The sequence below is a fragment of the Juglans regia genome, chromosome 3 (assembly GCF_001411555.2).
Source record: "Juglans regia cultivar Chandler chromosome 3, Walnut 2.0, whole genome shotgun sequence".
Taxonomy (NCBI): domain Eukaryota; kingdom Viridiplantae; phylum Streptophyta; class Magnoliopsida; order Fagales; family Juglandaceae; genus Juglans; species Juglans regia.
In genome coordinates, this window is record NC_049903.1 from 12,372,338 (window position 1) to 12,398,455 (window position 26,118).

Consider the following 26,118-nt stretch of genomic DNA (forward strand, 5'->3'; position numbering starts at 1 on the left):
TAAAATATTTATTAAACATAATTTGATTTAGAAGATTAATCTTAAAATTTGAATATTACAAATTAAATTTTATCATTTAAATAATATGAATGATGTGTTCACACCGACGTGAAAGTATAATAACTCAATTTCTCGGGTTATTTTAATGTAAACAAATTTCCAATTTATTTGTTAACAAGATTAATTTGCTCGTCGCAACAATTAATAGCGAGTAGTAGCTTTACTGATTCCAGTACTGATCCTTCTTTGCCTGCCACGGTGCATGTTTGCTTAACACCTACTCTCTCTGGAAATTCGTTCGCTTTCCCCAGAACCGTCATTCTCTGGTAATCTCGTTTCCTAATTCCTTCCTATTTTAATATTTCGTAGTCATTTCTTTATTTATAATCGTTGGCTAGCTGCCTTTTTTTTTTGCTTTTTAATAATGCACTTGATTTGTGTTGGCTTTATTCGTTTGCATTCTTACTTGTCCAACTTTACCTATTATATAATTTTCTTATGATGTTGGGCGGATATATTTTTCATAAGGACAATTCTATCAACCGAGATGAAGAGGGGAAATTTGAGGATCGAAAACAAGAGCGGATAGAATTACGAGAATGGTTGAAAAAAGTATGTACAAAAGGTTGTGTAGTTGAGGACCCTTGTTTCCATTGTACGTGTCCCTGGACAATTTCCAGCGGTGAGAAATATGTTTTTTTCTTTTAAAGTTGTTAAATGTGAATTAAATGATGGTGGTGGAAAATAAGCAATTCTTGAGGAGCCATGGAGTTTGACTTCTGTTGAAATGGTGAAATCTGTTTTAAATGTTTTGAGTTTTGTTTCCCACACAAGCTTTCAAGCCATTAACTTGGGATGACCCTCTTCCAGCTAACCTTTATTGTCTCCAAGTTATGCTACCATATTTGACTTGTCAAGATGTCAACACGAGCTTCTACAGATGTTAGCCTCAATAAAGCTGTTCCAGAATATAGATGCTCGCGAGCTTCTTATTTTGTGTGAAGGGCAGATAAGGGGCTGATTGATATTTTTTATTCCTTGTTTCCTGTCCACCGAATGTCAAGAGAATATAGATGTTATCTGATGGTTTCATTTTCTATATTTGCATAGATGGAACACATGAAGAGTGTCACGAGTGACAACCCTTCTACTTCCCCTGGCAATAAAATGAAGAAACCAGGAGGCCATAAAAATTATTCTAATAAAGACAACAATGTGCAAAATGATCTTTGGACAGATGGGCTCATTTGTGCTTTTGAATTCGTCTGGGGGCCAAAAAAATCAATTCATTCAAGATCTCGTTCGAAAATCCCATCACGATGGCAAGTGGATGGTGAAGATTTAAAGATGCAAGTGCCTGCAAATGGAAAAGCCGAGTCTTCTTCCCCGACAATAGATGGGAACAAACTATTAGAGTTGTATTCCTTAAAAGAACTCGGAAGCAATGAGACTTCTTCTTTTGATGACTACAAATATGTTCAGACCCATCAATCAAACCAATGCCAGGGTATAGAAAGACTTGAAGGTAGTCATTGGGTACCAATTGGCTGGGCTAGAATTTCAGAACTTGTTAAAACTGTGCAAGTGGATGCTGAACTGTCCTTGCCGGAGTTTGAGTCCATAGATGATGACTTAACTGTTGCAGATCTAGCAGCTCCCTATTGGGAACGTCCAGTAGGGCCCATATGGTGGTGCAATGTGTCTGCAGGTCACCCCTCGGTTCAGGCATGGCTCAGCAATTGTCAGCTGTTTCATCCAGCTGTAAGTTTAGCTCTAAGAGATGAAAGTATCCTAACTAGCGAGAGGATGAAGCACCTTTTGTATGAGGTAGATTTCTTTTCAACTACATGACATTTCCAATTTTATTGGTATGCCAAGTTTCATGAATTACACAACATATATTTCGAGTAGCATGTAGCACATGATCATTGACCTGAAGCTATGATAGGTATCGAGATTCTCATGCAGATAAAGAGTGCTGAACTATTAATAACCACTTATATTTCTGGTTTTTTGTTTTTTGTTTTTAATAATCAAGGGTGTTATCTCTTGTATACAACTTGTGTACTATGGCTGCGCCCCTCTGCACTTTTAGTGAAATGAATTTACTTAAAAAATATTTATACTTCCGTTCGAGGGGAAGCTAAATATGAATGTTGTATTTTGGATGAACATGGGGTTTGAATAATTTCTCGGTGTATGATTCATTCCAAGAGTTTTTATGTTCTAGGTAAAATTTCTAGATATGTGAGTGTGTGACTGAACCTTGTATAAAAGTGTATGTTAAATAATTAGAATACATTGTCAATCAGTTGCACAAAGTCCTATGTAAAGCACAATACCAGTAGTCTGCAGATTTCTCTGTTGTTATCTTGCCCTACCAACTCTGATAAATTTGCGCTCTTTTTACTTTTTCATTGGTAAGTAGACACACAGCCCTTGGGTCTTGATACTTCACACTCCACCCAATTCTATGGGGAGGAAATGTCACTTGAACTAGAACTCATTGGTTTTTATAAGTAAGTACTTGTTACATTAGTTTCACATCCTCTCCTGCCGCTTAGTAGCGAAATTTGTTTTATTCTCTTTTGCAGTATATTTTCTTTTCTCTTTTTAACTTGTCCATCATGTATTTTCCAAAACAAATGAAAGCAACCTAACTTATGATATCTATAAAGTAGTGCTAAAATTGGAAATAAAATTGAGCAAGAAAGAAGATGTAGAAGTTAACACCACCTTAAAAATTTTACACTCAGAGTAATGCTTCCGTAAGCTTTATATCCATATTTACATGGAGTTATTCTATATGGTAACAGCACAAACAAGAAAAAAGTAATATTGAGAATTCAAATGATCTTTTTGACAAAAACCTCTAATAGCCAAAAAGCTAATGCCCAAATGATAACACTTCTAGCCATATGCCCATGCCATATGGGTCTAAACTTCGAATACTCGAATGTGTGATTGCTCTTATGATGACGTGATGACATTGATGAGCTATTAATAATCGCTAAATTAAATAACTGATTGTGTTGCTGAACTCAGGAAGTCAGGTCTTGTTGACATGTGCAATTGCTGAACTGACCGTCAATAATTGCTTCATTCTTTGTTGACAGTCCCTCCCACCCTTGCACTAGATCACATATAAGGAAGTTGAAATGGCTTTTAGGGATTGCACATGTTTCGAACTGCTCCTAGAAAACTGAAAATTTTGAAGGATGCATACCTGACATTTTTTTGTAGTTATTTTTTTTTTTTTTTGGGGGGGGCTATTTTGCACCAGTTTTCATTGATGGAAAATTTTGATGGCTTTTGAGTTTTACAGTCAGTCTTTATCGAAGGGTTATAAATATAGCTATCAGATCAATATCTGCACATTGAGCCAGTTATTACTTGCTTATAGTACTTCACAAGTTGAATGAAATAAATAATTGTAATTTTTTTTTGATTGGTGAAATAAATAATTGTAATTTCTTCAATGAAAGTTTCAAAAGTTCATGAATTGTGGCCTTCAAACTTTTTTGAAACTCTGATCGTGTTAGATTCTTTATTGGGCTTTGTACTGTTATTCAGGTCCCAGTTAGAGTTGCTGGGGGGCTGTTATTCGAGCTCTTGGGACAATCAGTTGGTGTTCCTTTTGTTGATGAGGATGACATCCCCATTGTTCTTCGGTCTTGGCAAGCACAAAACTTCCTAATAACAGCATTGCACTTAAAGGGAAATGTTTCCAGAACAAATGTGTTGGGTATCACAGAAGTTCAGGTTGTTCATTCTTGAAAAAAAGATATGTTTAACGGTCTCAAGGTTTATGGTTTGAAACAGGGATTGATTTACATCCAGGAGAGGGGGAACAAAGTTAATAAATTGTCACCAACTTTTCTACTTCTTTGCAGGATCCCCAAACTTTTGACAAATTATCTACATAGCAATCCAAACATATTTGTTCCATTTGGCCCTTCCCATTAAAATATCATAAGCTTTCCCTGTTTGCAAACGTGCAGAACTTTTCTTTTTACTCCATTTTTGCATCATTGATTTGGTGTGTTGCTTTTGTATAGGAGCTGCTTTCTTCTGGAGGTTATAATGCACCAAGAACGGTGCATGAAGTCATTGCACATTTGGCTTGCCGCCTTACTCGATGGGATGATAGGTAATTATAATATTGCTAGATTACTACTTTAATAACGCATGGACATTGATGTAGATTCATGTATTTAATTTTTACTGCTTCTAGGGGTTGGCTCAAGTGGTAAGGGCCTTGGTCTTGGTTGTATGTTCCCTCTAGGTCTAAGGTTCAAGCCATTGGGTGCAAACAATTTCTAGGGGCCGCGTCCCATTGGTGAAAAGCCAATGATTTACCCAATCCGTGTGATGGGGATGCATTACGTGGGTCTAGGATTTAACCAGGTTAAATATATCTTGTGTTTGAATGGTCTCCGGGATTCCTCATCATCAACGATATCTCGTGAGTTGTGTGAAATGTCCCCATTTCCCCCACTTATCAGAAAAATATATCCATTTCCACCCTTTTCTTTCTAGCTATAATGTTACATATATTGGTAATTGACATGAGTGGCATGATGTGTACAAAAGTAATTGACATGTATTATGGATCATGAAATACTCTTCTACGGTTGCTGTCTGTTGATATAATCTATTTAATCTTATGGAAAAAAATCTATTTAATCTTTTTATCAATTGACACGCGAAGAAGTACTTCAATGCTCCTTGACATGAAGCCAAACTCTTTGTTATGATCTTGGCAGAGGTTTTGCAGTTTTCTACTGGTTTTTATTATCTTTTAATTTACTAAACTTTTGTTTTGTCTTTGGCTTGGGACTGCTAATGTAAATATACAACTCAAAATACAATTTATTGGCATTAATTGATATAATGTTTTTGGTAGATCTGTAAGCAATACATCTCACTGGGGGCTTGTTTGTATTCCATTTAGTCCTTGTCCTATTAAATGTGGAAGAGAACCTACCTTAGTTTACAAATGAAAAATGAATTCAGGACTTTATCCCATACTAAAGGTAACCTATTCTATGAATAAAGCTTCTTGATTACCTACAAAAGTAATGGACATGTATTATGGACCATGAAATACTCTTCTAAGGTTGCTGTCTTGATATAATCTATTTAATCTTATGAAAAAAAATCTATTTAATCTTTTTATCAATTGACACGCAAAGAAGTACTTCAATGTTGCATTCGTTAAGCTTTTTCCCAAATGGAAGCCCTATCGGTACACAGAACATGCCGATAAATAGTTTGGAATTATTATCGACCCAGTTGGAGACCCCATCTGTGTATGTTGAACATCATGAGAAGCTACTGGAAGGTGTGGCTGTGAGGAATGTAGACCTTGGGGAAGACAGTGCCGAGGGGTTATCGCAGAGGTTTATAGAGCCCAGTGCTGACATAGTCTTGGTTCCTGAAACCCAGGTGAGTACTCACCCTTCTGATAATGTGGTGGTCAATATGGGTAATTTGGTCGAATGGGAAGGACGAAATCTGTTTGGAGGGGAGGGAGATGTAGGTGATAGGGAGCCATTTTCGCTAACCTGTTTGTTTCCTAATGAATTTGAAATCTTTGATTGGGTGCTCAAAAAGGTTAAGGATATTCAACATGTTGTGGGAATGGAGTATGTGGGTTATGAAGAGCATTTTATGGCCCTTCTCACGGCCATTGAGGTTGGCCGTTCTTAGTCCAAGAAAGTTGGTTCCAAGAAATAGAGGGAACTTAAGAGACTTACATGGTTGTTGAATGAGGGTAGCTCAAGTCGTGATAGGAACAAAGGGAAGGGTAAGTATGTTTCTTTATGAAGCCAAAAATTGTGTCTTGGAATGTCTGCAGGATGAATGAGGTTAATAAGCGCCTTCGCATAAAAAATTTGCTTCAGGAATGGAAGGCGGATATTGTGTGTTTACAAGGAACCAAGTTGAAGTTGGTGACCAGAAAAATAGTGAAAAGTGTGTGGTGTTGCCTGTATGCGGATTGGGTGTATTTGGCTTCAAATGGGGCATCGGGTGAGATTCTAGTGATGTGGGATAAAAGGGTGGTGGAGAAAATGGAGGAGTTTGTAGGGGAATACATAGTGGCTTGCTTCTTTAAGATGGTGGATGATAATTTCTTATGGGCGTTTGCAGGTTTATATGGACCGAATGTTGACAATATCAGACACCGTTTGTGGGAAGAACTTGCGGGAGTTTATAGCTGACGGGACCTCCTCTGGTGCATAGGTGGTGATTTTAACGTGGTAAGGTTCCCTAGCGAAGATTTGGAAACAGTCGGATTTGTCCAGCCATGGCAGAATTTTTAGATTGCATTTTTTATTTGAATCTGGTGGATCTCCCATTGATAGGTAGGCCCTTTACCTTGTCGAATAGTTAGACGTGGTCTCGATTGGATACATTCTTATTATTGCCGGATTGGGAAACTCACTATACGGAGGTATGTCAGAAGAGATTGTAGCGACTATTCTCGGATCACTTCCCCATTTTGTTGGATGGAGGTGGTATTCAAGGAGGTCATCGCTATTTCAAGTTCGAAAACATGTGGCTTAAAAGCGAAGGCTTCGTGGATGGGGTAAGATAGTGGTGGTCCTCTTATCAGTTCCATGGTACCCCTTCTCATATACTTGCATGCAAACTAAAAGCTCTAAAGAATGATTTAAAGCTTTGGAATTTTCAAACATTTGGAGATATATGGGTACAAAAGAGATCCAGGATGGAGGAATTACAGAACTTTGAGAGGATCACCGAAGATAGAGCTCTCACCTCAGAGGAAGTCTCACGTAAGGTAGAACTTGGCTTAGAGTTGGAAAGAGTATTATCCTTAGAGGAGATCTCGTGGCGACAGAAGTCAAGGGCACTTTGGTTGAAAGAAGGGGATCGAAGCACAAAATTTTTCCATAGTGGCTAACTCTCATAGGAGAAATAATACCATTGAAATGCTAAAAATCAATGGTAGTGAAAGCACGGAGGCTTTTGAGATCCGAGAACAGGTGGCGAGTTTTTATGAAAATCTATTTACAGAAGGCGAGGGGTGGAGGCTAAAATTAGATGGACTTGGTTTTGATTCTATTGAGCCACAGAAGACGTCTTGGTTGGAAAGATCTTTTGAGGAAGAGGACGTATATGAAGTGGTCAGAGGAATGGTGAAAGATAAAGCACCAGATCTAGACGACTTTTCATTGGGATTCTTCCAAACTTGCTGGGAGGTTGTGAAAGAAGACATGAATGTGTTCCAGGAATTATTTTTGGCGGGGAAGTTCAAGAAAAGCTTGAATGCTACATTTCTTGCTTTGATCCCGAAGAAGACTAGTGCATCGGAAGTGAAGGACTTTAGGCCCATTAGCCTCATAAATGGGGTATACAAAATCATTTCCAAGGTGCTTGCAAACATGCTAGGGGTGGCCATAGGTAAGATAATCTCAAAGCCACATAATGCTTTTGTAAGGGGTCGTCAAATTCTAGATTCTGTTCTAATTGCCAATGAATGTCTGGATAGTAGGTTAAAGTCTGATATTGCAGGGATTATTTGTAAACTAGATATGGAGAAAGCATATGATTATGTAAGCTGGGACTTTCTCTTGTATTTATTGAAGAGATGTGGCTTTGAAGAGAAATGGTGTATGTGGATCAGATGGTGCATTTCAATGGCAAGATTCTTAGTTCTAATCAATGGCAACCTATAGGGTTTCTTCAACAGTGTGCAAGGTCTAAGACAAGGAGATTCCTTGTGCCCCCTTTTATTTGTTATCATCATGGAAGCTCTGAGTAGGATGTTATCGACTGTAGTCAACAATGAGTTTATGGCTGGATTCTCAGTGGGTGATCCGAATAGGGGCCTTATCTCGGTTTCCCACCTATATTTGCAGATGACACACTAATCTTCTGTGAGGCAGAGCAAGACCAACTTCGGGCATTGAAGGCATTTCTTCTATGTTTTGAAGCAACGTCAGGGCTGATAGTGAACTTTGATAAACAGAGTTAGTGGCAGTTGGAAACGTCAGTAATACTCGGCATTTGGCTAGCACACTTGGGTGTAAGGTCGCTTCTCTGTCTATGACATAGTTGGGTCGACTGTTGGGGGATGTATCACGAGCTTCATCTATTTGGGATACGGTTATTGAGAAAATAGAACGAAGATTGGCAGGGTGGAAGAGACTGTGTTTATCGAAAGGAGGCCGGGTGATCCTTATCAAGAGTACTCTTTCTAATTTACCAACCTATTTTCTATCTTTATTTCTAATTCCAGCTTGTGTGGTAGTGCGGTTTGAAAAACTTATCGTGACTTTCTATGGAGTGGACTGGGAGATGAATTCAAGTTTCACCTAGTCATCTGTGATAAGGTGTGCATACCAATTTCCTCAGGTGAGTTAGGGATAAAGAACTTGAGAATATTTAACCGGGCACTTCTTGGGAAACAACTTTGGAGATACAATATGGAACTGGAAGCCCTCTGGAAACTAGTGGTTGATTGCAAATATGGTAGGCTATTGGGTGTTCTAGTGAGGGGAATGGGTCTTATGGTGTGAGGGTTTGGAAGTACATAAGACGAGGGTGGGGGGTGTTTACTCACCATACTAAATTTATGGTGGGGGAGGGTACTCGTATAAAATTCTGGAGGGACATTTGGTGTGGGGAAGAGGCACTTAGGACTCTTTCCCATTGGTTTTCCGAGTGGCACGTGATCAAGAAGCTTCGGTGGCGGATCTCATGGTTTGTTCAGGGGACCAAGTCCAATGGAATATAATCTTTAGTAGAGCAGCCCAAGATTGGGAAATAGACAATTTCGAGGCTTTTTTCAGTCTAGTGTACTCTATGAAGCTGTATGGAATGTGCAATGATAAGCTGTGGTGGACACCTGCAGGTAAGGGTACCTTCTCGGTGCGTTCCTTCTATAAGTCCCATACCCTACTTCCAAATACTCATTTCCCTTGGAGAAAACTGTGGAGGAATAAGGCGCCTCCCAAGGCACTCTTCTTCATTTGGACAGTGGCCCTGGGTAAGATTTTGACTACCGACAATCTGCGAAAGTGTAGGGTAATTATTCCATATTGGAGTTGTATGTGCAAGAAAGCTAGTGAGACAGTGGATCATCTTTTGCTATATTGTGAGACAGCTAGAGTCGTGTGGAGTGAAGTGTTCTGTCGTATAGGGTTAAATTGGGTGATGCCTGCTACAGTAGTTGAGTTATTGGCTAGTTGGGTGATGCCAGGTGGAGCTCCACAAATCAAAGCTGTGTGGAAGATGGTTCCTATCTGCGTGGTGTATATGGCGATAGCGTAACGAGCGAACGTTCAAAGATAAGGAGCGGACTCTAAAGGAGCTTCGAGCTTTATTTTTCCGCACCTTATTTCTTTGGGCTATAGCTATAGATTTTAATGGCCTAAATGTACATGATTTTCTTGTTTCTTCTACAGTGACCTAGATAGGTCTTATCTCTTGCATACCATCTTGTGTACTTGGCTATGCCTATTTTTATTAATACTATCGTTTACTTGTAAAAAACAAAGTAGTACTTCAATGCTTCTTGACATGAAGCCAAACTCTTTGTTATGATCTTGGCAGAGGTTTTGCAGTTTTCTACTGGTTTTTATGATCTTCTAATTTACTAAACTTTTGTTTTGTCTTTGGCTTGGGACTGCTAATGTAAATATACAACTCAAAATACAATTTATTGGCATTAAATGATATAATGTTTTTGGTAGATCTGTAAGCAATACATCTCACTGGGGGCTTGTTTGTATTCCATTTAATCCTTGTCCTATTAAATGTGGAAGAGAACCTACCTTAGTTTACAAATGAAAAACGAATTCAGGACTTTATCCCATACTAAAGGTAACCTATTCTATGAAGAAAGCTTCTTGATTACCTATAAAAGAAAAAAATCTGTCTTTTCTCCGTTTGTCCAGTCCCATATCTCTCAAAAACTTGATTAATGCATTGATGTCCATGTTCTTTTCTGTTCTCAAATTGGGTTGATGTTGTCTTCAAGGATGATGAACAGCAGTTAACATGTGAATTCCAAGAGTACCAAATAAAATATAATAGTAGAAGTAAACTTTATGCAATGATGTTTGAGCCAAGTGGTAAGCCTTGGTGTTGGGGGTATGCTCCCCTCATATCTAAGGTTTAAACCTTGGGATGCAAACAATTTTTAGGGTCCACTGACCCTGAGTGAAAAAGCCGCTGATTTACCTGATCCATATTATGTGGGCGAGTTACATGGGTATGGGGTTTGACTTGGTAAAAAGACATGTTGTGGTTGCATGGTCTCTAGAGTTCCTCGTCATAAAAAAAAGAATCAAGAGAATTTCGCTCCCTCTCGCACTACATACACATGTACTCGGGCATATTCACACATGTGCCCAGTATTATTGGAGTGTGTTGAGGCAGACGCATGTAAAATTAGTTATTGCCATTTGAATTGCTCCTCTATCGCTATATGATGGATGTTAAATCTGTCAGTTTTCCTATATCAATAGTTTAGTCATATTTCTTTTTCATTGTGCATAATGTCATAATAATTTGTGGAATTGTGTGGCTTTGATTAATGTTTTTTGTTTTGTTTTATAGGCTATTTCGTAAAGACATATTTGGGGCAGCAGACGAGATTGAATTGAAGTTCATGGACAGGTTTTGTTACCTCATTATTTTCAAAATATTCTTTGCCCAACGTTGATGTACTACAATGTTGACCTGCAATTTACTCTATGAATAGGAGAAACCATGAAGATATGCAACTCTTTAGTGTAATTCTCAACCAAGAAATTAGAAAGTTATCGAGACAGGTATGTTACTTCTCCTTGCTAGAATAGAGACGCTGAAAATTATCCATGAATATGCTAGCTGGTATATGATATTTTATAGAATTCTATATGTCCTAACTGCTAAGTGAGTAATAACGTTAGATGAATTCTATGAAGCGACCCTTTCACTTATTTTCCCACTTCTTTCTTTGTGATGGCAGTTAATATATTATTTACTTTTTTCAAATAAATAAGAGTTACATTACAATGAGTACCAAAGTATGCCCCATAACGCCATAAAACAGAAATAAACACAAGCTAAAACAGGGCATTAAAATATAGTAAAAAAAAGGGGTACTGAACCAATCTTTCTAATGAACCGCAAATAAAAATTCTATAGTCCTAGCAAATTAGAAGAAGAGTTAGATGAGATTTGAAAAATCACTGGACCAGAATTTAGAGGGATATGCCCAGCCAAGCTTAAGAGAAATCTCCCTTTTTCCTTGCATTTTGTACCTTTTTTCTATAAGATAATCGGAATCAAACATCCGAGTAGACAACTATGGATTAAAGTTTTTCACCTTTTGCATTCCTATCATGTATCCTTGAATACTATCCAGCCTATGGGGTACAGACAGGCAGTCCAAGCAACTTTTAAGTAGAACCGCTTTAATTTTTCTCTTTTCAAGTTGTAGAATTTGGCTGGGTGCTGGAGTTTATGTTGAAAATCAAAATCCCATCCTGTAACCTGTGACTGAAGCTACAGAAAAAAATTAACATTTCCAAGAGTTTACGCATGGATCATCCTATCCAAGAAACCAAAGTGTTGTGGAAGGCCCAAAGATCATGGAGAATGGGATTGGATGGGAATGGTGATACTCCTCCAAAAATACTCTGGTGGAGAGAGAGACGGAGCGAGTGTTTGTGTTTATCATGTTATATGCTAGTTTTGACGGTGAGTCAGATTAAGATATATCTGATTGTTAATTGCTGATTCTTATGTGGATTTCTAATACTATTAGGGGCTTGGTCTTAACGCCCTTGTGAAATTACGGGCTTGGTTTTTATGCTCATGTGAAACAAAGATTTACATATTTAACATTGGAGGAACATTTGCATTGGTTGTCATTTGCATTATTTTCCGTCTTATGATTTCTTCTTGCCTTATTAAAAAAAATGAATTCTTCTTGACTAAATACCATTTAAAAAATACGCAAATGACTTGTCAAAAAAGAAATTATGTAAAGTGGGAAAAGTCAACTTTATGTGTTGGCTCCATATTTCTTGAACCTTCAATTACTGTCTAATTTCTGTTTGACAGTCTTGTGAGGTTGCCCAGCCACTGAATTTTATATGTACGAAGGCTGCAATCTATAATTTTGCAGTTCCTATGACAGGTGATCAGAGTGAAGTGGTCACTTCATGCAAGAGAAGAGACTGTGTTTGAACTTCTCCAACATTTGAGAGGAAATGTGGCAAGCAGCTTGTTAGAGGGAATAAGAAAAAGTACAAGAGAAATGATTGAGGAACAAGAAGCTGTTCGTGGCCGCCTGTTTACCATTCAAGATGTGATGCAAAGTACTGTTCGTGCATGGCTGCAGGTTTGTGTAAATGAACAAAACCAAAATCTACACTATGAATTTTTTAGAACTGGGTAATAGTTAATGTGGTCACTCAATTCATCTATCTTCCTATATTAACATAAGTTTTCATCTTTGAGAAATATCAATTCAGGATAAAAGCCTTCGAGTAACCCATAATCTTGCTGTTTTTGGGGGCTGTGGCCTTGTTCTTTCTATCATCACTGGGTTATTCGGGATCAATGTTGATGGAATCCCGGGAGCAGATAGTACACCGTATGCATTTGGTTTATTTGCAGCGATCCTCTTCTTCTTGGGATTTCTACTAATTGTAGTTGGACTGGTTTATCTTGGGTTCAAGAGGCCTGTTACGGAGGAACAGGTTGAAGTTAGGAAGCTGCAGCTGGAAGAGTTGGTTAAGATGTTTCAGCATGAGGCAGAGACTCATGCTCAAGTTCGTACAAAATTTTCTCGGAATAGCTTGCCCCCAACTGCTGGTGACATATTAGATGATGTGGATTATGTTCTCATACAATGACTATATGCTTGTTCTATACATTCTGCACCACTGGGCAGTGACCAGGCTCCTGACCCAAAAAATAAAAATAAAAATAGTAGTGATCAATCTTGCTGATTGCTACTTATTTTTGCAAGTTAGACTGGTTTAGAAAAGAGAGTGAAGGATCATGGAGAAGACGATGGATGTGATACCCGAATGTTAGAATGTAATCTTTAACGACTACTAAGAGAATTTTGATATGGTTTACTTGATTCAAAGCTCTCATTGGCCGATTAAGACATGCATAGCCGTACATAAAAATTGGGATTAAGATCCCTCAAAACTCCTATTCAAATTTAAGGGTTTAGAGTAAGACAAAGATTGACGTATCAATTATGTTTTGTCATAATTAATGAACATTTAAGATTGTCTAAAATTGTAATGGATCAAAATAAGTCATATTGCCCAACTATGGTTTACAATTGTAATGGATCAAAAGAGTAATGCTAGTAAAGTCTTAGAGTTTGCAAGTCACGGAACGTGTATTTTATTTGAAAAAAAGTAAGATCTATTATTAAAATAATAATTTTTTCATATGAATTATAGATTTATTTACTTTAGATCTTGCTATTCGGTTGCTCGGCATGTACCGTTGTGAGTACTTTTAGTGCATTTGCACTTTTTTTTTTTCACACATTCTTTAAACATCTAAACATTAAAAAAAAATACACAAATAGTTTAGAAAAAACATGAGACAAACTAACATTTTCTTTCTTTACTCTCTTGACTTGTACAACCTGGGACCCGGACTGCAAATATCATTTAGCTCGATCAAAATAAGGCACCTTTTGACTACTGATGGGCCAAATATACACCCACTAACCTGGACCTACGAAACGGGCTTGAGAATTGGGTCAGAATCACTGAATCCTAGGAAACATTGGGGTCACGCTATATGGCTCGGAAGCCAACTGAGGTCTATGCCTCGAAGAACAATGTTTTACAGGGTACACACCACCCATCTCAGATATGGCTCGGAGTCCTTCCTTAACAATCCCTTGAAGAAACAAAAAGGCCGTAACATTTATGAAAATGACACAGAGCATTGCTATAAAAAAGACCATCTCTCCAGGTACGAAATATGAACTCTGAAAATATATTTTTTTAATAGGTCAAAATTATATTAAACAATTCTTCTAGAGGCAGTCGGCACTTGCAAACGGCGCACAGTCGATACTTAAAATAATACTTTTTAATTGCCACATCAATTTAAAAAGAAAAAAACCCCAAAAGCTAAGTGTCTTCGTCTACGTTTGAAGAACTGTAGATCTCTTTTTTGCCTCGTCTTCGTCTTCGTGTGGGAGTGGTGCCATCTGTTTTGTTTCTTCGTTGGTCTTCGTGTGGGAGTAAGTCGAAGGAGAAAGTCTTCGTCTGGTCTTTGTGTGGGAACTGCAACAACATTGTAGTAATCCTGCCTCTTGCATCTGAAACTTCCACATACCTTCTACCCATAAGCCCAACCTGCAATAGGATTTTTTTCGCTACACACCTTAAGAAAATGGAAGATCTATATTCCCACATATATGGTTTCTTTCATTGAAAAAAAAAAAAATCCCAAAACACCAAAAGTCCTAAATCCTATCTATCATCATGTCAGAATTAGATAAGCCTAAAATCAAAAAAATAAAATAAATAATGGTGATGCCATATCAAGCGGCAGGACGAAGAAGACTAGCAACAAGCAAATAGAGATCACCAAAAAAGTTTTAAGTCCAAAGAAATCGGAGAAGGGGGGAAGAAGGGTGACAAAAACACTCAAAGTCAACAGATCTATACGTGAGGAAGGGTGAACGCCGAGATCTTGGGTAGACGATCATAGGAAGACGAAGGGAAGGAGAGGCAGAGCTGTCATGCGAAGAAGAAGACTAGTTCGAGGCAGAGGAAGGGAGGGAAGGTTCGAGGGTGGCTTCGGTGGGAGATCAAACTGAGGGAGGGAGAGCAAAGTTGGCTTAAACAAATCGTTTTGACTTCATTTTCCACGTAGGAAGCGGTTTCCATTTCAAATTCAATAAGGTGCTTAGAAATATGTGGATGTAGAAACTGGATAAATTAGATAGGATAGCAAAGTAAAGACTCAAAGTAATTAGAATTTGTTGCTAAACTACCATATGATTGGTGTATGCTAAGTATAATATATTGATAATTTTGTTAAAAGTAATTAGTATTGAATTATATTAAAATATAATTATCAATATTAGTAAAATATTATTGAAAGATATATTATCAATATAATTTTATTGAATTATGTAATATGTTAAATTATAAAATTTTATTGATAATTTTATTGTTAAGATAGCAATATAATTCAATATAAAATATAATTTTATACTTAACACTTAAAAATATTTTAATAAAATTATCAACATAATTCCTTTATTTTACTAAATAGAACAACTACATCCAATCCACAAATACAACTGTTGCCAAACCTTATTCTAGGCAGCTATACTTAAAGAAAAAGGTTTAAATCCATACAGAAGAATTTATTAATTCACTCCCAAATTACTCAAAGATTATTAGCATTAAAATATAAATACCAACCTCAATGTGGCGCTCCCGACTCCCATGTACGAGAACACTGGAATCGAGACACCCGGATGATGACAACACGGTCACGCATTCCAATGATAATGTCAAGTGTGTGTATAAGCAATAGTGTACAAAAACAACGCATTGGATAATTTAAGTAAGTCAACTAAGTACCAGAATTTTAATACAAATTTACATAAGTAAAACGTTTAAAAAGAGTTATATAATTGTCCCAAAATAAAATATAATTCAAGTCCAGATACAATAACGAGTGATCCCATATCACTCCTCCGGTAGAGCCAAATCCTCAGGCTCACCCTTAACTTCATCTGCATCAAAATCTGCATTACCATAAACGGTACCGCAGGTAAGTATAATCCAAACAACTCACGAGAATAAAAATGCATTAATGCAACCAACATGCATGCATATGATGAAGTATGCATTATTCTCAAAACACCATTTTCTCCGAAAATGATTATTTTCCAACGCACGCCAAAATCTCATTTGGTCCAAAAATAATAATCCGACATTTTCCAAAAAAATGACCCACACAAAATCCTTTTATCTAACACACGCTATTTTCCCAGAAAATAGCCCAATAATCCATTTATCCAAGAACTCGCCATTTTTTCAGAAAATGACCCATTAACCAATTTTACTGTATGCACCACGATCTCCCTTAGGGACCATCCGCACACCCTGACTCCCTTCGCCACACCACGGGTAACGACCGTGCGTGTGACTTTGTAACGAGTGATGTCCAGTTCCACGCCCAGCGCGTATGTGGCCAAGCATCTTCTAGCTCCCGCCAGCAGATGGGCCACGGAGTCGGTACAAGAGCGTTACCATCCCGTCCTATCCCATTATCGCCCAGTGACAACCCAGGGGACGTCACTTAGTATATTCCGCTCCCGAGTGATAAGAGGAACTCCACCGAGATAATGCCCCATCTCGGCTTGGGGTCGTGATACACACGCACCCAAAAATAATTTCTCACATGAAAACCCAGTTTTCAATAAACACATGAACATGAATGCAATTATACAAAAATCCAGTTTCATTTACAAACATGATCATGCGTGCAAATGTGCAATGTACATGAAACGTCTCAATATCCAACATCCAACAATTCACAACACAGTCCAAAACACACAAACAACTCCATCCACCAATCCATCTGACCCCTTACTCCTCGGACTCAGTCCGGCATAACTAACCAGTTCACAGTAAAATGAGTTAGTGCAAAAATACATTTAAATCACGAAAGTTCTTTGAAAAAATACTTACAGTGCTATAATATAATTTTCTAAGGATCCCAGAGTTACAAGAGGTGGCGGCACAACAACGTAACGGTGCAAAATGCACTGGGCCGTGGGTTTCAAAAACCCACTTTTGAACATGGACAAACTAAGACTCGAGATTAATAGAGAATGACTTAGGGATGTTGATGAATCTAATGGTGGTGGTGGTTGGCCGTGGGTGGCGGCGTAGAGGGTAGTTGATGGCCAAAATGCCCAAAATGGAAATGGAGTTGGATGTACTTCACCGGTGACAGATCAGAGTTGAGAATGGGTGCATTAGGTTGCTTAGAGGTCGAGGATAATGTGGTGAAAAGATGGTGGCCGGAGGTGGCGCGACGGCGGCGCGGGAACACAAGGAAGGTCTCGGCTTGATGCTGTGCGTGGAGGAGAACGGTGGAATGAGAGGAGCTGGAATTTGGGAGGTGGGGTCGCTGGCCGGAGAGGAATAGAATGGGAGGGGCGGTGATGGGAAAGGGTGGCGCACAACGGCGCTATGGGTGGAGGAGAAAAACGGACGGGGGAGAGAAGGAGAACGTAGCGCACGGGAATAGAAGCAGGGGAGAAAAAGAAATGGGGGGGAAAAGAAAAGGAGAAGAAAAGAAAAAAGGAAAAAGAAAAAAGTGAGGGAAAGAAATGAGGTTCAATTCTCACGTCTTGGGTCACAAAAATGATCCAATGAAAAAGATTTCAAAACAGCGAATTAAATAAAATAATTCAAACGTAGTGATTAAATGAAAATAAAATAATTAAATCCAATAATAAACTAATTTAAAATGAAAAGTAATTTAAATGCATAACCATAATTAATAATAAGATAGCACATCAAAATAATTTTCACAAAATTAAAATTAATAAAAATAATCATTTAATTAAAAATACTCTGAAATACAGGGTGTTACACTCAAAACCAGCAAAAGTTAGAAAGAATATACAAAAAAAAAAAAAAAATCCCATGAATATAATTTGAATTATCTCATTTGAATCTAACATAATAAGCATAAGGGAGTAGCAATCTCTGCTATCAAAGTACAGATTTCTCAACCAAATTACTTAGTAAATCCTTACTGTCCACCAAAAAAAAAAATTCCTCGATGTTAACAGGATTTGGCCTAGGATCTAGAACAGTCATCAGAGCTTTCTTTCCAAGAGCTGGGCATTTGAAAACTCTTCATTTCTTACAAATCTTGATGCTTTGAAGGAGCAAAACCATGCATGAAAAACAAAAAAGATTGGCATGTAGTACTAAAGAAAAATGAGCAATTACCATTACAAATTCAACAAAAGCGATACGAGTGGAATGATTGTAGTCCCCTAGGCCCTAGTAGCCTTAGGCAATAAACCTACATTAAGAAAAAAAGGTTATTCCCATTAGTGCATTTCTTGCAAATGGTAATCCAACTATCCAAGCATCAACAAGAAATAAAATTTCAGAATTATATCAGAGAGATGATCATAGATCCCTTCACAGACTGATTCAAAAAAGAGTTTGACATCAACTCGAGAAACCTATGCAAAATGAACCAAAACAGTTTTGATAAAGATGATCTTGTAGGCATGCCACAGCCCATATTCAATGATAGAACTAAAAATGATAACCTTCTTGTCAATTTTTGTACAATAGATAGTTCTTGCACATATCTCACGTTCATCTTTTGTCTGAAAACGAAAGAACCAATCAAATCAATACATAATAAGGCAACTACGGATAACAAAAAATGCAATCTTTATAAGAGGTAGGCTCCCTCACCCTAGGCAAAACATTTGGGTTAACCGGTGCAATAGCTATTTTATAAGGCAGCACCCTCACAGGGTAGAATCCAAATGTTTTGATTGAGTAATCATCACAATTCATCACCGCTCAAAGAAATTTTAACTATGCACCATATAACTACACATTAACTTCATCAGTAAACTAAATAAAGGCAAAACGAAGTATAGAATTAGGGTCACCAGATATTCAGCAGTCAACAACCTTCAAGCATAAAAGCACTTGTTCAAGACCAAAATCTCAACCACCCCATGCCAAAACCGTATGTAGAAAAAGTTCCATTACCATTCCATAGTTGATAAATAGAGCTGCAAGCTGTTCTTCTGTGACCTATGTCCCAAAAACTTGTAACTTTTTTTTAGAAGCCTCAATAGTTCAAGATGTCTTAGTCCGTAAAACTTGTAACTTTTTTTTTTGCAACAGGCTACCGACAATTGGTTGAAACCCCATGATTGTGTGACGCTTGCGTAGTCTACAATTGCAAATAGGGGTGAAAACCGATTAATCAAACCAACCGACCGACTTGCATGATTTTGAGAGTGAGAATCGACCGAACCGGCTGATGAGGAGGAGGAATACCAGCCGGCTCAACGGTTTGGGCCCTTTCTTGGGCCTATTTTTTTACACTAATTCTAGATCACTTTGGGCCTCTTTTGTGCTTTAAAATCTTAATTTGCTATAGTGAGTTTTTAAAGCCCATTTTAAATATTCAAGTTTCATTTTTAATTTAATGTCATTTGCAATGTTAGGTTAAAATAAAATAAAATAGCAATAGTCAAATAGTGATGGCGTAAGTATATACTAACACTAACCATACTACTTACTAGATAACTAAAAAAAAAATAAAAATAACTTCACTAAATGTTTAATATTACACTTACACATTACAAATAAAAACAAATTATCTTAAGCATAGCAACCATGCAAGTAAAAAATATAAGATAAATAAATGGCAACAAGTCTTGTCATTTGTGTCTTCACGTTTGCTGCTTCAGCCTTCAATTTTCAATAGTTGTGACGTTTAATTGTATGCCCAAATCTATATAGAAACATTAACAAATAATAAGAATAAAATATCAAATGTTAGTGAATTTGGATTATAAAAAATACTAAAATTAAATTATAATGAAAACAATGAAAATATTACCCGATTCTACTACGAAGCTCTCCACATTATCTATGGACTCTTGGATATCAATTGTTATTGATAGATGTCTCAACCAATTTTGAGCACAAATAAGTGTCTCAATGGTTCTCAAAGCCAATGAACTCCGAAAATGATCAAGCACACGACCTCCCGTACTATATGCTGACTTAGATGCAACCGTGGAAACATGCATAGCCAACAAGCCTCGTGCAATCCTTGAAAGTATAGGATAGTTAGACTCATTAATTTTTCACCAGGTCAACAAGTTAAAAGATGGGCTGAGTGCCTCACAACGATTTGATAAATACCGATCCACCTCTATTTTGGCAATAGTAGATCCCATGGCGGAAGAGGCCTTATATCACTCGTAGAACCATTTTGTCTCATGTTTTCCATCACCATCATTTATGGTTCTAGATGTCGGAGTGGGCTCATGTTCTCGGGTACTCGTGGTAGAACCGACGCAACATTATACTTCGCATACAAATATATTAAGACCTGTCTCATACTCGACACCAACTCTTCAGCATAACTCTCATCATGAATTTCCTTCAGGTGGAAAGTAAGAAACCCTAACTTACTACGTGGATCAAGCATAATTGCAATCAACAACAATAAGTTCATTCTATCTAATAACCTCCAATACTTATCATATTTTGTTCTCATATTTATGGTCATGCTCATCAAACAACTATTATCACTCTCGCTTAGCATAATCAACTCGTGTTGGAGATCACAAATCTTTAGAAAACTGGTGTTGGCTGTGATATATAAAGACCCAAAAAACCTAGTAGTGGCATCATAAAATATTTTCAAAAACTTTATAAGCACCCGCATTGTCTCCCACTCCCTAGCTTTAGGAGGCCCCATGTGTCCATCACCAAAGTATAAGAGGAAATTGTAATTCTCACTCTCTATCCACCTGAAAGCCTTCTCAAACTTCTCAACCGCCTCCCACATCATGTAATTTGAGTTCCATCGAGTCCGTACATCAAGAGACAACATTTTCTTACAATCAATTTTTATTTTTCTGCACATATTTTAAACTTGTCTAATCTTACGGGAGATGAGCGCACATATCTAACCACATTTCTAACCACTGTAAGGGCATCATTACACTCATTCAAACCATCATTCACAATAAGGTTCAAAATTTGAGCACAACATCTCATGTACATATACTTTTCCCATAACACATTCCTCGTAAAAATTTGTTTCAAATATGAAATTACAGTATTATTTGAGCTTGCATTATCAACAGTTACAGTAAACATCCTATCAATGCCCCGATCAAGGAGGCATGACTCAACATACCTCCCAATAGTATCCTCTCGATGAGTAGGGATTAAATAAGAATTAATGATTTTTTTTCTACAATTTCCAATATCTATCAATGAAGTGTGCAATTAGATACATATAATTCATAATTTGTACCAATGTCCATTTATTGGTAGTCAACGAAATCCTCATGACACCATCTTTAAAACACATTTTTTGGCATTCCCTTTTCTAATTCATACAATTTCTTGCATCCGTGACGCGACACTTTAAACCGAGGTTCAAGAAACCAACACATTTTCCTAAATCTTGCCCTTCAACAACTCTAAATGGAAACTCATCAATAATTACCATCTCTGTAATCGACAACCTCACAGCCTCTTCACTATTTTTATGAGTTACAAGACTCCTTATCGTACTATCATCACTCTCTCCAACCCCCTCCTCAGGTGTTGCCTCACTTGTCAATTATTTTTGGTACCCATCCAAAGGATCACATTAATGAGGACTTTTAGGACATGAAGGCGAATGATTTTGCATGGTTGAAGTTCTGTTCCTCTTTGAGTGGTAAGCGTACATTTTGCCACAATAATTGCACTTAGCCTTAGGATCATTTACAGGACAATATGATTTATTTTGATCCATTACAAGGTTACACAATCTTAAATTTTCATTAATTATTACAAAAAATACTTGATACGCCTATTTTTGTCTTACTCTAAACCCTAAAATTTGAATAGGAGCTTTGAGGGATCTTTATCCCAATTTTTATGTACAACTATGCATGTCTTTGTCCACCCATGAAAGCTTTGAATCAAGTAAACCGTATCTAAATTTGAATAATAGTTTCAAGTTTTTATTGCAAATTACAATTTTTGTAATACCCCACTTGAAAGGTCCATTAAGACTTGACCTTAGCTTCCTTAATCCTAGTTATAAGTGTAAGATGATGATTATATTTTTGGGAAGATTTTATGGATTATTTTTTTTAACTTAAAAATCACACTTTTGGTTTAGCTAGAATTATTGGAAGAGTTTTGGTATTTTATTTTAGGATTTAATACCAAGAAGCCAATAGTGGAATGACACTTGGCATTATTAGTGGGCTTAGCATAAATTAGGGCTAAGTATGGATAGATTTAGGGGTAAGCCAAAAAGTGTTTAATCAAGGTCCCTCAATCACTAAGGATGTGATTGACTGGGACTAGGTGCCATAAGTCTAGACCCATTTGGATTTATAAGATTTTAGACCCCCTCTTAATGAACCTTAGAAATTAAGCCCAAATGTGTAGTAGGCTTAAAGCCTTTTGGCCTAACTTAGTGAGAGTGAAGGCCTTTGGCTAAACCTTAGAAAGATATATTATTTGGACCCAAACTTGGTAGTCCTTTGAGGCCTTAGATGAGCCCTCAAATCTGGACATAAGGTCCATTCAATAACCCCCAACCAAGCCCACCTCTAAGGCTTACACAAATGACCCAACAATCCCAACCCACAAGGCCCAAAAACCTTGTCTTTCATTTTTATCCTTCTAATTGAAACCCACATACACCATACCATTAGTTTTCCTCAAGTCCAAGATGTGCCTCACGCCCCTAGGGTTCCCACCTACCCATGGTTAAGCTTCTAACTTGAGTTAAGAAGCACTAATCATCTCACACATGATTAGTAAGCTCTAAACCATGTTTTTAGCTTAATTTTTCTTTAATTTATTTCCCACATTTATAATCTGAAATTTTTGATTTCTAATGTTGATTTGCATTATTCTTAGACTAACTTAAAAGATTAGGCTTGACCCAACACATGTCATTAGGAGCCAATCCATGATAATGCCCAAATGAGCACTAATCGGCACCTTGATGCATCACCATGTGCACTTTATCAAACTAGCCCCTAGCCCACGCCATTTCTATCATATTTTCAATTGTAATTTCACCAATCACACCTCATCACATCACTCAAGGTTTAGGCTTATCATTGGACGAAATACCTCCAATAAGCCAAACCGAAATCTAACCATTTTCTTAGCAGATCTAGTTGTTACCAAACTGATCAATTGCCCTTAGCTTCTTCAAGAATTTTTTTGCTCTTCTTTGAGCCACTCCACATGCCACCACCCATTCCCTCCAATCCCTTAGAAGTACCTCAAATAATCATGGCATTTTGACCAAGATTTTCCCCAAACAATTGCCAAAATCGATTGGCAATGGCACATTGAACCACTCGGCAATCACCTCACTTCATTCCCTTCCATGAGCTGCACACACATTATCACTTGGCAGCCAGTCCCTCCACCTTCCACCACCTGAAAAGACCATCAAGAAGTGTCATCATACCTATACAACACATCCATTGAGAAAGGACAAGAAGATGAGGCAAGCAAGTGATGAAGGCAGGACAGTTTTTGAAGACCCAACCCGACGACAATATAGCATGATCTCACTTGCCATTCATTTCATTTTGGTTTTGTTTTTCTGAACCAAACCAGCTCCTGCACCCATAGCCTCATTTCAGCACCTGAAAAATGTAGAAATGATGGGAGTTTGAACACTATTCACTAGCACAAGTGATGATACAAGCTGAAACTTGCATCATCACACTCTACCAACCACTTCAACCAATCTCAAGCCCCTTCATCATCCAAATCCAACGTCCCCCACCCTTCTTGAAGCCTATAAATACCCCCCTCACCTCATCCCTTCCTCACACTACTCCTCAAAGCATTTCCTCTAGTGTTCTTGAGAGCAAACACTTCTTGTGTGACAAATGAGTTGAAGCCGAGTAGGTTGTGTGAGTGATCTTGAAGTGAGTTGTTCTTGGAGCTTAAGGGTCACGAATTATTGTAAGTTTTCTTGCGTTATCTTTTGTTAAGTGTTAGAATTATATTTTAGGTTTTAATTTATGGCATGATAATGTGGTTTGATTTAATTTAATTTAATTAAGATTTACCATGCTAAGTGCAAACCGGGTCAATTTGGAAGTATTGGATGAATAAATTGTTTTCGGTTGAATTTTTAGCCATGACATGTCTTGATATAATTTATATGATTCAATAATGTCTTAGAATTAATTTTGAAGGTTTAAATTTGAGGTTTAAATCATTCCATGATAGGCTTTAAATTCATATTTTGTGTTGATCATCTATCAAACATCGGTTTTGCTTAGTTTATGTTTAACTTATGAAGTTTTAATTAATTTACCTAGGCTTGAATAATGTGCATTTATAAAAGTCTTGTGATTGAGATAAGAATTCAAATACATGATTTGATTAAATTTTTAAAACATCTATTGGTAAATAAAGCTAGAAACATCATGCATGCTTAATGGATGGTTTAGTGATAATTAGGTCTTAAGCCATATTTAAGTGTTGGGATGAATTTGTATGACCTGAGCCTAAGATTTTAAATTATCCCTAAGGTTGTATTCAAGGTTGCATTTGGGGAAATTTGAAGCACACATACATCCATAGAGGTTTTTAAATTGAAATCACACATTGGCCTTAAAAGGATGCATACCACGGGTTGGGTGTAATTGACATAGTTGTGATTTGAATCTTGTAATTCTAAGGACATAAATTATTTTAGAACATAGAAAATATGAATTTGTAAAATTTGGTGAATTTTGGGGCTCATTTGCAAATAGTAAAAATTTAAGGCCCTTAGTAGAAATTTTGCTAAGTATAGGGACAATTTTGTAAATATTGAAATTTTTGAACCCTTTGATTATGAACATATTCCTTAGTGGTTCAAAAATCCTAACTTAGAATAACTTTGATTACAATCACATCGATTCTCTAAACCTTTAGAAAGTTTGTAAGATGTCATCTAACTTATACTTTGATAATTTATTTATGATTTATTGATAAATGTCACATTCATGATATAAATTTCATTTGAGCATGAAACATAATGTTCTATGATACATTGAGTACCTGACTACTTGCTTACATAATATGTGCAATTTTCATCATTTGAGCATGTTATACAAAATTGTCATTTTCACATGAAGCATACTTATAAATGCATGTCAAGAAAAATATTTTCAAGTATAGCATGAAAACTTAATTTTTGTCATGACCGCAAAAGCTAGGATGAAGCATTATCCTAGTGGATATCCTTTGTCCACTCTAGAGTGAGTAAAAATTGAGTGGTAACCCTTGAGTTGACGAAGAACAGTCAATGGGCTTCGAATGGTTCTTTTTAAGGAATACCAGAGCGAAGTCAAATTTTATGGCACTTACGGCTCATGGGTGCATATGTTATGATGTTATGTTACCAATGCATTGAGAATGAGTCTGCAGACAATGTAATTTCAACACGAGTTGTACTACAGTCACCAGAAGGTACTCATAGTGCATATGAGGAATTGTGACGATACCATAGGTTATGATGTTAATGTTAATATTAAGGATAATGTTAATGATGGCTTAATGATGATGAAATGTTATGTTTTGAAAGTTGAGTTGAAATGGTTATTTGTAAGAAAATGTGCATAAAAAGCAATGTTTTTTCGTATGACTTGAAAGATTTTTTGAAAAAAGCTGGATGAGAGAATAATACAAATTTCTCAGCATGCATTCATGTCATATTTATCATTGTGCACGTTGCTTGTTAACTTACTGAGATTTCAAGTAAATATCAACCATTGTGGACCCACTCTCATTCCACCTGGAATGATAGAAGTTGTAACTAGATCAGGAGATGATGGACCAGTAGATATGATTGGTTGAAGAGGAGTCAGACCCTGATTGAAGATTAGATCTCAAATGAATGTTTATTGCAATAACTCTGCATATGATAGAGCATATGAGAGAATTGATCTAAATAATTAGACTTGGCTTAAGCGAAAGTTTGGGGGCGTCACAATTTCTCTTAGTAGTAGTTAAAGATTACATTCTAACATTCGGGTATCGCATCCATCATCTTCTCCATGATCCTTCACTCTCTTTTCTAAACCAGTCTAACTTGCAAAAATAAGTAGCAAGCAGGAAGATTAATCACTACCGTTTTCTTGGGTCAGGAGTGGAATGTATTGAACAAAAGTATAGTCATTGTATAAGAATAGGTTGCTAATGAGAAAACCGCTGCTGGTCTTTAGAAGAAACTTGAGAGCCTGTATATGAAGAAGTCTCTCACAAACCATCTGTATCTGAAGCAACGGTTATACACGCTCAAAATGAAGGAAGATACTCC

General features: G+C 37.0%; 1 protein-coding gene across 4 annotated transcripts; it reads left to right on the forward strand.

Annotated features, from left to right (window-relative positions):
- Positions 1–169: 169 nt before the first annotated feature.
- LOC109001568 lies at positions 170–13,133 on the forward strand. Of its 4 annotated transcripts, XM_018978916.2 has the most exons (9): positions 170–326; positions 529–682; positions 871–1,827; positions 3,574–3,762; positions 4,059–4,150; positions 10,591–10,650; positions 10,736–10,805; positions 12,161–12,364; positions 12,498–13,133. In XM_018978916.2, the coding sequence occupies exons 3-9, from the start codon at positions 1,111–1,113 to the stop codon at positions 12,879–12,881; spliced, it is 1,716 nt and encodes a 571-aa protein (XP_018834461.1). In that variant the 5' UTR covers positions 170–326; positions 529–682; positions 871–1,110; the 3' UTR covers positions 12,882–13,133. The 4 variants fall into 4 exon arrangements, with proteins under 4 accessions (XP_018834461.1, XP_018834459.1, XP_018834460.1 ...); XM_018978914.2 differs by having other exon boundaries at positions 529–1,827; XM_018978915.2 differs by lacking the exon at positions 529–682.
- Positions 13,134–26,118: the final 12,985 nt, after the last annotated feature.